Genomic DNA, 12,677 nt, shown 5'->3' with positions numbered 1-12,677 from the left:
GTATTGTCTATGGCTTCTTTCCTGCTACAACAGCAAATTAAGTAGTTGCAACAAAAAAGTTATAGTTTGCAAAGCTTAATATATTTACTATCTGGCCCACTACAGAAAATGTTTGCTGAAGAAATGGGGTGAAGTCTAAAACCTAGTTCCTTTAGCCTTATAAAAATTAACCTCTCAAGTCATTAAAATAGGGATACATTGCTCAGGGATTGTTGTGAAGTTCAAATGAGATGTCTGTGAAAGCACCCTGTAAACAGCAAAGCACTAGGTAGTAATGGTTGGAGACAGAACTATCTCTTTTTCCTGTCCCCACATAAGCATTATCCTTTAGGGATCTAAGATTGTTATCATTGTTTTGAATCGAGAAGAATTACTACTAAATAAATGCACATTATACAATAAATGTTCTTGCTTCGGCTTAACTTCACTAGCTAGTCCAACAGTATACAGCACAGCTCTAGTATCAAAAGGGTGTCGTGCTAGTGGCACAGCATATAAGGCACACTCAGGAGTCAAGACCTTTTCTTGCTTACACTCAAAGACCCTACATGCAAGGCTGAATTCTAAAACAGCCTTATTAGTTTAAAACAACACTGGTATAAGTCCAATTTCTTATACTTAAAATATCTTTGGAATAATGCTTTTTTTGGATCAAATGAAATAAAGTTTTTTTTATAATGACAATTACAATTTTAAAATTCTAATTCTATAGGTTTATATACTTTGTTCTAAATCTACCTCACCTGATCTCTAGTAGCTACAGCATCCTGCAAATCAGGAAATCTAAATTTCAGTTGCTAAATTATGTCCTCAAAATTGTTCAGGCCAAATATAACAGTGAATAAAAAAACTGCAGAATTACAAGCAGCATACCAATTAATAAAAAAACATCACAATTCTTATGGTCTCATTTTCCCCATCCTATTCTGCACCCTCCCTCAAAGCAAAGGAAGTACTGATTGCCAATAATTCAAGTAATTAGAGATTAGCTGAAGAAGCTATATACAAATAGTTTCCCTGAAATACTTATTTTATGTCCCGTAGTGTTCTCAGATTATATCACATTGCTCAAACTCAAAAATCGCCATTATTGTCTAGGAATCTACTAGTTGTCAGTGCTGTCTGTGCTCTGCAGAGCATTAAAACAAGAGTAAGCAAAGATGAGATTTCATGATAACCCCCAAAACTTAATTATAAATACCCAACTTGAAATCAGAGACAAATTTGGTAATATTCTATTCTTTCTCTAACAATCGAGGCTCCTAAGACAGATGAGGAACTGACTAATTGGAATATATTAAACCTACTATATTGAAATACCTCATACTCTTGGTATTCCTACCATCACTAGAAAAATCATTGATATTAAGCTGTGAAAAAGACATTAAGATTTTGGGAACTGACAAGTATAAAAATAAAGAACTGAGCCAAAGAACAGATCTGACTGATAAATGCTGCATTCAGCATCCAAAAAAGTCCATTGCTCTTACAACTTTGTATTTCTTTTTAAACAATATAATACTAACAGGCAAAGATAACGTTTTTAAATGGATACTTAACAGCAGAGTAAAACTAACCATCAGGGTTAACATTGGAACTTCAGCCAACTCAATAGACAAAAGATTTGAAACTGTTGGACAAAAAACTGTTAATCCCTCTTTTTCTTTTTTATTAAATATCCCTATTTTCTAAAAATAAGCAACCAGAGCCTGTCAACATCTTTTTAAGATTACTACAAAACCATTGCAGAGTTAAATGTACAAACCATAGTACATCACAGAGACAGTAATAAATGTATAATCAAATGTACTATTGATCACAATTTATTTTAAAGTCATGAAAAGCCGGCAACAATCAGGCTGGACAAATACTTGATTGTATCCATGTTTCCATGGGCTATGTGGACAGCAGCACTGAGAGCACAATGAGAGCAATACTTCCTTTCCATCTTCCTGGCAAAATCTGTTAGCTAAGGCAAAGGAAATTACTTGTGGTTTGAACCATGCAAGAACAACAAATAACAGTAATAGGTGTGCAATAAACATTTCATTGCTGAATATTGAGCTGAAAAAGGCAGGGAAAATTATCACAGAAGATAATGGTTGAAAGGCATTTCAACTCAGAATTTTAGAAAATTAATGCAAGAAATAAGCTTTTAAAAAATTTCTTCTGTCACCTTTATACAGAGCAGCACAGTCCAAAGGCAATTTTGTCTTTTCTGCAATATTTTACGTTGACACACGGAGTGGTCTGCTTCTGCCCTTTGTTCCGTATGAGGGAAAACAAAACCACTTACATATCTTCCTCTAAAGCTCTGGATTATAGAAATGATCAACAAATAACATTTATTTCACACCTAAGCATAAATAGCTAAAATGAAGATTACTGTTCACTTTCCTCTTCCATTATTTCAACTCTGCGAGGCCCATATAGTAAAACATAAGCTATATGCCAGTCTCCGCCACCAGAAAGCCGCAAGATATCTTCTGGTGTCACAATGCTGACCTTATCATCATCAAACTTAATCCATTCATCTGAAGAACGAGAGAGGAAAATGAAATTAAAATCATTCACAATTTTTTCAGAGTTCCATTCCAATAAGGTATTTTACGCACAGCGTTATTCCATCTACCATAGCAACAATTCTCAAAGCATGATCCAGGGACTACCCAGGTTCAAAACCATTTCAGGAGTTCCGTGGTTACAACTATTCTCATAACACTACTAAAGCATTAAGTACCTTTCCCCACTCATTCTCTCAAGTGTACTTTAGAATTTTCCTAAGGCTACACAATGTGTGATAAAGCAAAAGACAATGCAGAAATAATTAGGAGAATCTAGCTGTCTCCTATTAAAGACTTATAAAAATGTAAATCAATACCATTTCTTGCCATTTTTTTTGGGGGGGGGGGGAATTATTATTTTTATTTTTTAAATATTTATGTAATCGGTTTATTACTGTCAGTTTTGAATAAATTAATTTACTTCTCAGTTTTCATTTCTATTATAGTAAATAAGAAACATAATCCTCATAAACAAAAGCTCTTTGGGAAGGTTCTCAATAAGTAAGAGTGTAAAGGGATTCTGAAATCGAAAAGTTTGAGAACCAATTATAAAATTTATATTAAACTATTAAAATAGTATGTAACAAATGGAAAAAAAAAATAGAATCTTTACCTTCTTTTCTTTTCACCCATGATACATAATGACCTGAAGAGCTAGACCTTCCCTGATGTGTTAACACTGCTTGTAAATCATAGTATCCACAATTATTGGAGCCAATGTCTAAAGGAAAATATAGATTCAGTAATATTAGACAAATAAACAGACATGTGCTTTCTAAAACCAAATAACAAGCAAGAACTATGTTTTGAAGTTTAGCACTACTCTATTATTAGAATCCAGTAAGATACTACTGTCCAAAGTTAAGGCTTCAGGAAAGATGTTTTAGAAGTCTATGCTAAAAAGTGATTTTTACTGTATGTCATATTGAGATAAATTATACTTCAAGAATCCTGACTTTTTTTTAAAGCATAACTAAAAAAACAAAGTTATGTGACTAGACAGTAATTTTACCTTAAAACGAACACACACACACACACCACCTCAATTGAAATGAATATTCACTTACCATCAGCAAAAGAAAAGGGTTCATACTTAACGTCTTTCTGGGGACTACTCTTTTTCTCACTCTGAAGGGAAAAAAATGTTTAATTTTAAACCATGATATCAGAAATAAAATTTGCTTTCTCAATGAGAGTACATGTTTCCCCAGTATCTGAAAGTAGCGTTTCTATGAAAACTTTCAAAAGCCAAACTGGCATATATAAAGCAAATAGTATCCCCTGCTTTCAGAAAGTTCACATGATTCCACTTTACTTTTACAAAAAGCAAAAGACCTACATTAGTATGGTAATGGCTTTTTTCATAAAAGCAAAATTCCTCTTCAGATTTCTTTCAGTTGGCTAAAACCGGTAGGTCTTTCATAAAAGTGAAGTGATGTAATGAGAACTTGCAGAAAGTGGTGAATACCTATATTCATTTCCACAAATATTTACTGTCCACTTATATGCAGTTTGTTTTCAATTGATCCACACAGTTCAAACCAGCACTGTTCAGTGTCAACTGGTGGTTGGGAATGTGTATGCAGAGGAGCAAATTAAGTTACACATAAGGCAAAACAAAGACAAAATCTAGTCTACCTTGCAAATTACTAAAATGATATAACTACAGTTAACATAAAATTGGAAACCCAAAGGTCCTACATTTTAATAATATAAAATCTTGTATGTATTAATAACAGACCCTCTGACTACAGGATCAATGTTAAATCACTAAAGCTAGAGAGTATACCAATGAATATAGTAATACAGATAAACAGTGCTCTAGGGTAGTAAAGGAAAACCCAATTTTATAATTTTACTAGAAGCCTGATGCAAGAATGGGCCTTCCTTCCCCTGGCTGCCGGTGCTGCCTTCCCGCCTTCCCACCTTCCCACCCTGCCCAGAGGCCCTGAGTGGCTGGGGCGGTGCAGCACACCTGCACTCTATGCCTGTGTATGCAGATTAACCCACCATCTTTGTTGGGTTAATTTGCATACTTACTCCTGATTGGCTGGCGGTTGTCGCAAAGGTGCAATCAATTTGCATCTTTCTCTTTTATTACTGTAGATTTCACCAAAATACTATCAAACCACGTAAGTGGGGGGGAAAAGAAAAGAAAAAGCTACCTCAAAAAAACAGAAGTTAAATTACTGCAATTAATATTCAATCTACTGAGCCATGGTCTCCTGCCACTTTGGCCCAAATAAACCAATATTTAATTCAATTATTTACCTATATTAAAAGAAGCATGACTTACTACTTTAGACAAAGATCTTTAAAGTGGGCACTTCCTGCATCAACCAATTTCCATGTGCAATACAAAAAAATTAAACAACCTATATAGGCATATGAGCACAAAATTCTTGAAAACTCTAATAGAAATGAAGACAATGCAAGCAGTTTAAATATGTAACAAGAAATCAAAGGATACTACAACAAAAAAGTACAATTAGGCCAACCATTCCTTTTCATATACAACTGACCCTTGAATAACATGGGTTTGAATTGCACAGGTCTACTTATATGCAGTTTGTTTTCAATTGACCCGCACAGTTCAAACCAGCACTGTTCAGTGTCAACTGGTGGTTGGGAATGTGTATGCAGAGGACCAACTTAAGTTACACATGCATTTTTTACTATACCCCTAACCTCCACATTGGTTCAAGAGTCAACTGTATATAATGTAATACCTACAGCAACCCCAAAAAAGCTATGCAAAGAAATACCTTTAAATATATTATACATAAATCAATCTAGAATTCTAAAAAAATGTTTAGTCCCTGGCCAGTGTGGCTCAGTTGGTTGGGAGTCATCCCATGCACCAATAAGTTGCTGGTTCGATTCCCAGTCAGGGTACATGCCCGGGTTGTGGGCTTGATAACTGGTAGGGGGTATGCAGGAGGCAGCTGATCCATGCTTCTCTCTCTCTCTCCCTTCCTCTCTAAAAATCAATTTAAAATCTTAAAAAGAAAATGTTCATGTAATCTATAGGAAGACAAGACAAAAATGCGACAAAATACTGAAGAAAATATGTAATAGATTTAAACACTAACGTATCAATAATTACATAAATGTAAATTATTGTACATAAAAAAGGTTAACAAACTAGATTAAAAACATGATCCAACTATACACGATCAATAAGATCTATAAGAAACTCTCCTCAAATATAACAGTATGGGAAATTTTAAAGTAAAAGAATAAAAAAAGGATGTATCATGAAAACAGTAACAAAAAGAAAGCAGCAGCAGCAATATTAATCAGATAAAGTAGAGTTCGGATCAAAAAAACCAGGGACAGAGAGGAATATTGCATAATGAAAGGTTCACTCCACCAAGATGACAAAAAATCCTAAATGTATATGCACCAAATAACAGCGCTATAAAACATGCAAAGTGAAAGCTGACAGAACTGAATGGGGAAACACACAATTGCACAATTTTAGTTGAGGACTTCACCACTCCACAGTCAACAACTGATAGAATTAGACAGAAAAACAGCCAGGTTACAGAAAACTGCAACATCACCACTAACCAACTGGATCTAACCAGTATCTACAGAACACTCCACTCAACAACAGAATGCACATTCTTTTCAAGTGTACAAGCTGGATCACATCCTGAAGCGTCTAATGAAAACCTCAACAAATTTTTAAAAACTTAAATAGCACGAGTATGTTCTTCACTACAATGGAATCAAACTAGAATCTATAATAGATAGCAGAAAATTTTTCTAACATCTAGAAAGTCAACAAGATAGTTCTAAATAATTCAAGATCAAATAGAAGTCTCAAGGGAAATACATGAAAAAAAAAAAATACAAGGAATAGAATGAAAATGAAAATACAATATAATGAAATTTGTAGGACATAGTGAAAGCACTGCTGAGAAATTTATTGCCCTAAATGCTTATGTTAGAAAATAGAGAAAAGTTTGAAATAAAAACTAAGCTCCCTACCTTAAGAATAAGAGCAAAAATAAACACAAAGCAAGCAGAAAAAAGGAGTTTAAGCGTAGAAATTCATTGAATTAGGCCAAGAAAAAAATAATAGAGAAAGATAACACGAAGATCTTTCAGAGAAGAAGGGTGAGAGATAGATAAAAACATCAATGATGAAAGAGAATCATTAATTGGCTGCCTCCAGCATGCCCCATTCTGGGGATCGAGCCTGCAACCCGGCCATGTGCCCTGACTAGGAATTGAACTGTGACTTCCTTCACAGTGTGGCTGGGTAATTGAGGTCGACACTCAACCACCAAGCCACACCGGCTGGGTGAATTTAAAATCTGACATATGATACTATCACACTGAAAATCTTTATTAACAGGAAATACCTTTTTCATTTAAAATAAATCCAATATATAGTAACACAGGTATACTTTATATAAATCCAAAATAACATAATCTGTTAAATATGAAGTTGATATGGTTATAATTTTAGCAGTTACAAGCATATCAACAGCAGATAGTTTTCTCAGTGGGCATAAATGAGTCAATCAATATTTTATACCACCATTTCCACACAAAAAAATGGAGATATGGAGATAATTCCATGCATTCCAAGGAAAATAATAAAATACACTGAAAATCTAGGCAAGTTTTTCTATATATGCTTTGAGGAGATATATAGAAAAGAAACATAAGCTGCAGTTTATAGGAGAAAAGAAATTAAGCTTATCTATATATATAAAATCCTAATATGCAAATAGACCGAACAGCAGAACCACCAAACTGGTCACTATGACATGCGCTGGCCACCAAGAGGGTGCGTGTGAAACTTGGCAGGCATCAGCAGCAGGTGGCAGAGTGCAGAACATGGGGGGGCGTTGGCCGCGGCGGGATGGTGGAGCAGGTGAGCGGGGGCGCCAGACCACGGCGGGGCACCAGTCACTGTAATCAGGCGAACCTCTGGTGGTTACTGAAAATTCTTTGCTCCTACGCACCGCAGTCCCGCCCGGTGCTTGGGCCTGCTGCTGGAGCCAGCCCTACTCGCACCTGCTGGCCCCAATGGCCCCTCAGGGCTTCTCTGCCTTCCCCTGCTCCTGAGGGGCGATCAGGGCAGCAGCTGCCACTTGCACCTGCTGATGGTGCCGGCCCGGCTTGCACCCATTGCTGGCACAGGTCCCAATCGCTCCACGCCATTGGCAGGTGCGAGCGGGACTGGCAGCAGCGGAAGCGGAGCCACTGGCAGACAGGAGACCGGGGGGCCGCTGTAGGAGGGATCCAGCAGGGGCACAAAGGATAGGCCGAGACCCGCCTCTGTGCCCACTGCAGCCTCATGGCCCACAGTTCTTTCAAGGTGCACAAATTCATGCACTGGGCCCGTTCTATTATAAAGAACACTTTACCATAACTGAAGTTCTTTTTCATATGCTAAAATACACCTAAAACTTTAAAGGCTTACATCAATATATGTGGGATTTGTATATGAGCTAAATGAATTTCTACAATAAATAACAATACAAAGTAATTGTTGAAGATTAAAATAATAAGATTAAAAAATCAGCAATAAGAACCTACTGTCTTTGTCTGCTGATTCACTTTTTTATCTTCTAGATCCTTGAATTTTGATCGGAAAGAGATCATTTTCTCTTGGAGTTCTGGTGTACATAGTTCATACACATCCAACATAAGAGGAAATTTAACATCCTATATACAAATCAAAGAGAAAAAAATGTGTAGACAGACTTACCAAGGTAGTTATTTAAAATACCTATCATACTTTTAAAGTAGTGCTTTCATAATTCAAATAAAGTTGAAAATAAAACCTGTAAAAACTGCTTGGAAATCTTTTCAGTTGAAAACATCTAGTGCTGCCGAAACCGGTTTGGCTCAATGGATAGAGCGTCGGTCTGCGGACTGAAAGGTCCCAGGTTCGATTCCGGTCAAGGGCATGTACATTGGCTGTGGGCACATCCCTGGTAGGGGGTGTGCAGGAGGCAGCTGGTCGATGATTCTCTCTCATCAATGTTTCTAGCTCTCTATCCCTCTCCCTTCCTCTCTGTAAAAAATCAATAAAATATAAAAAAACAAAACAAACAAACAAAAAGAAAACATCTAGTGCTTATTTTCAATCTGGTAGTAACTTTAAGGTAAGATAAATTTTAAACTTTTTTTCCATTAAACATTTTAACCCATGAAACTGAACACAGAGGAGCTACCAAATTTCATATAACAAGGAAGCATTTCAGAAATATTAAACCCAGTTGTTGTGAAAATAATGGAGACCATCAGAGGAGTCAATTTACAAATGGGGTCACTTCTGGCTATAATTTGAAATACAATTTCATATAGAAACAAGTGATATAGTTCAGTAATATCAATATATAAAGTGAACACTAGTAGATACTTCAACTATAGTCAACCTTCTAATATAACACTAAGTATATTTGAAAATGTATTATAAATTTCAGCTCAACAGGCTAGACCAGGAACTCTGGATATACAGCAAAGCTACAGTTCAATGAAATAGCTACGTCGTAAGGCTGGCTTCTATATTAACAGACTACAATGTAAGTACTCTTTGGGCACCAATGATTTAACATTCTCTTCACTGAAAGAAAGGAATGCCCAGAACAGAGTGCAGTGTGTTATACTGCACACCAACCCACCCCCAGCCCTAAAGCTACAAGGATAAGGATCTCTGATCTAGTGCAGTGTTTCTGGGAAATGGAGGGTATCCATCAGAATTATCTAGAAATCTTTTTAAAAATGTACTACCTCAGGCCCCACTTAATCAGAATCAGGGGGGTGGGAAAAAGCCAGACATGTATATGATTTAAAATAAAGAGAACAATAGGTATTTCCAATGCACATCTTGGTTAAAAACCCCTTGTCTAATGATAACTCCCCTATTTATATTTTAAAGAAAATTTAACTATCCCTAAAGTACTAAAGAAACCTACTATAAGTTATGAATTGCCTTATAAGTTAGGAATTGCCTTCAAAGAATAACTTTTTGTTACACTGAAAATTTTGTTATACTAACCTTAAGAACTTTAGCATTCACAGATTCCTTCTCTTTATAAAAAAATCGAACCATCTGAATAGTCAAGTAAGCAGGTAGCCGGCTGATCTTGGACTGAGAAGAAAAAATAGAAAGAAATCATTTTACATGAATATGCCACACAAGTTTTTAGTTCGTTGGTTTGGTAAAAACAAAGACTGGGCAACAGTAATTAACTGGAAAACTCTTTAACAAAATGGAATTCTATTTCAAAAGGAATGAACAACTTACAGATTTGATGTACAAAGCATTTCTTTGCAATGTTGGAGACTGTTTAGTGATTTCTTCCTGAAGTCGCTGAAAAAGAACATAATAGAGGACAAAATGTTAGTTTTTTGTTGTTTTAAATGTATTTTATGGATTTTTTACAGAGAAGAAGGGAGAGGGATAGAGAGTTAGAAACATCGATCAGCTGCCTCCTGCACACCTCCCACTGGGGATGTGCCTGCAACCAAGGTACATGCCCTTGACGGGAATCAAACCTGGGACCCTTCAGTCGGCAGGCCGACGCTCTATCCATTGAGCCAAACCAGTTAGGGCCAAACATTAGTTTTTTTTCTGTGTTTTTTTAAAAATATATTTTATTGATTTTTTACAGAGAGGAAGGGAGAGGGTAGAGAGTTAGAAACATCAATGGGAGAAACATCGATTCAGCTGCCTCCTGCACACTCCCTACTGGGGATGTGCCCGCAACCAAGGTACATGCCCTTGGCCAGAATTGAACCTAGGACCCTTCAGTCCGCAGGCCAATGCTCTATCCACTGAGCCAAACCGGTTAGGGCCAAATGTTAGTTTTAAAAAATTATTTTTTCCACAATATTGAATCACACTTTTAATTCTTTAATAGACAATGGGTTTATACCACTGAGAAATGATCTGAATGAAGACAATGTGGGAAGATGTTTATTTTTAGATATGGTTTAGTTCTTAAAAGGCATCAGACAGCATCAAGAAATTTATACTTGTGTGAACTCATTGAAATATAAAACATAATGTTTAAAGTTTTAAAATTATGACCAAATGTTATTCAGATTCTGAGTCTATACTGCATTTTACATAGTCTTTTATGGCATGCCTCTACTTATGATTTCAAAGCAACCCTGTTAATCTAGCCATGTGGGAAAGCCTTTGTCCAATATGCATATCTTAATGATCATATCTATTCCTTAGAGCAGTGATGGCGAACCTATGACACACGTGTCAGCACTGACACGCGTAGCCATTTCTGATGACACGCAGCCACTGAGGCGGCCGCATGCCGAGGATGAAACATTTGCTGCTCCTGAGGATGAAACATTTGCGAAATAATGTTTTTTCCTCAAAGTGACACACTACCCGAGTTATGCTCAGTTTTTTGGCGAAGTTTGACACACCAAGCTCAAAAGGTTGCCCATCACTGGTTTAGAGACTGTGTGACACTGGGCCAGGTAGTTATCCCCTCCAGGCATTACTTGTAAACGGTGATAATAGTACCTATGTGATTCTGTCTCATCATTGATATTTCTCTCTCTCCCTCTCCCTTCCTCTCTGAAGTCAATAAAAAAAATACTAAAAAAGTTAGCACTAAAAGGGGGAATAAATGGTGATAAAAGGAGACCTGACTTGTGGTGGCGAACACAATACAATACACTGGTGATGTATTAAAGAACTGTACGTATAAAACCTATATAATTTTATTAACCAACTAGTGGCCCAGTGCACAAATTTGTGCACATTAAAAGGAAATTAGAAGAAATATTTTAATATTGCTATTCGCCCTTTTTCTATAAGTGTCAACCAAATTCACAATCGACAATGACAGATCGAAACACACACGTGCAAGAGCTTTATATGTATCGCACATGTGCGAGTCAACAGCCTTTTATAGATATAGAATAAACTTGCTTAATGAGACCTGCTTTCTGATTTAGCTAACTTTTTAGAGCCCAGTAAAGCACCCCAACTTCTCTTTCACATAATCGTCAGCCACACAGCAGTAAAATCAACACAAAGCAGATTATTATTGTAAATCATGCAGAGAGAACGAAGGGTAAAATGTTTAACTGCAGTAGTGTTTGACTATATTCTGCGCAATGAGAAAACCTGAAGCCGTTTTCAAGGTCCAACATCTCTTACTTCTTTTCAGTTGGGTCAAGTTTCTAAGCTTTCTAAATCTGTTTTCTGGCTAATGAATGTTTCCACCTGGCTATGAAGCAAGTTGTGTTCCTGGTCTGAAGAAACTGCAAGGAGGCTAGTCACTAGAGAGTAAGTCCGAAAATGCTACATGATGTCATTACCCAGTGCCTACAGCCATCGTTTCTGGGCTGGGCTGGGCTGTGGGCTGCATTTTGCACCATGCGGTCTCGGCAGCACCAGCTGCGATTTGGTGGGGTGTCACTCCAGGGTGGTGGTGGGGCCTGTGTCCCACTTGGGGGAAGCCAAGTATTGCTTTGTAGGCACCAGGTCCATGGTGCCATTTCTCTGTAAATGAGCAGTGCACGTCAACGGCAGCTTCTGCGCTGAGCATCCGGCCCCTGGTGGTCACTGTGTGTCTTTGTGACCGGTTGTATGGTCAGACACTTAGCATGTTAGTCTTTTATATATAGACTAGAGGCCTGATGCACAAAGATTCGTGCAAGAATAGGCCTTTCTTCCCCTGGCTGCCGGCACTGGTTTCCATCTGGCACCTGGGACCCAGGCCTTCGCTCTGGCTCTGCCGCCCTCTTGTTGCTCCCTCCACACCCCGCCCCGCCCCGTCCGCTCTGCGCCTGCGTGCACTGCCCAGAGGCCCGGAGCGGCGCAGAACACGGCCACCACCATCTTTGTCATGTCAATTTGCTTATTCCCTCCTTATTGGCTGTGGGCACCACATCTTTGTCACGGAGTGATGGTCAATTTGCATATCCATCTTTATTAGATAGGACTCGAGGCCCAGCATGCCACTGAAATAGTGCGAGGAGGCACCTCGCGGGGGTCTGGCACTCGTGCCTGATTCGTGCAGCGCCGGCCACTGCAAGAGTCAGGCCTGACCGGTGCCGTGGGCGGCCAGGACCCACACCTGACTCACAGCGTCCCCCGGCCCCCTGCCT

At 37.9% G+C, this 12,677-nt stretch overlaps 1 protein-coding gene across 2 annotated transcripts in view; it reads right to left on the bottom strand.

Annotated features, from left to right (window-relative positions):
- Positions 1–2,381: 2,381 nt before the first annotated feature.
- Positions 2,382–12,677, bottom strand: part of USP14 (ubiquitin specific peptidase 14) — a 43,770-nt gene continuing 33,474 nt past the window's right edge. For both annotated transcript variants that reach the window (XM_079785047.1, XM_079785048.1), the window contains exons 11-16: positions 9,841–9,906; positions 9,592–9,684; positions 8,124–8,252; positions 3,632–3,692; positions 3,178–3,285; positions 2,382–2,534 (exon numbers count right to left, since the gene is read on the bottom strand). In XM_079785047.1, coding sequence (XP_079641173.1) covers positions 2,383–2,534; positions 3,178–3,285; positions 3,632–3,692; positions 8,124–8,252; positions 9,592–9,684; positions 9,841–9,906 — 609 coding nt within the window. In that variant the 3' untranslated portion in view covers position 2,382. The remainder of the gene's footprint in view (positions 2,535–3,177; positions 3,286–3,631; positions 3,693–8,123; positions 8,253–9,591; positions 9,685–9,840; positions 9,907–12,677) is intronic.

Source organism: Cnephaeus nilssonii (genome assembly GCF_951640355.1).
Source record: "Cnephaeus nilssonii genome assembly, chromosome: 11".
Lineage (NCBI taxonomy): Eukaryota > Metazoa > Chordata > Mammalia > Chiroptera > Vespertilionidae > Cnephaeus > Cnephaeus nilssonii.
Note: the sequence above shows the minus strand (reverse complement) of the source record. Positions and strands in the feature narration are given on the sequence as shown.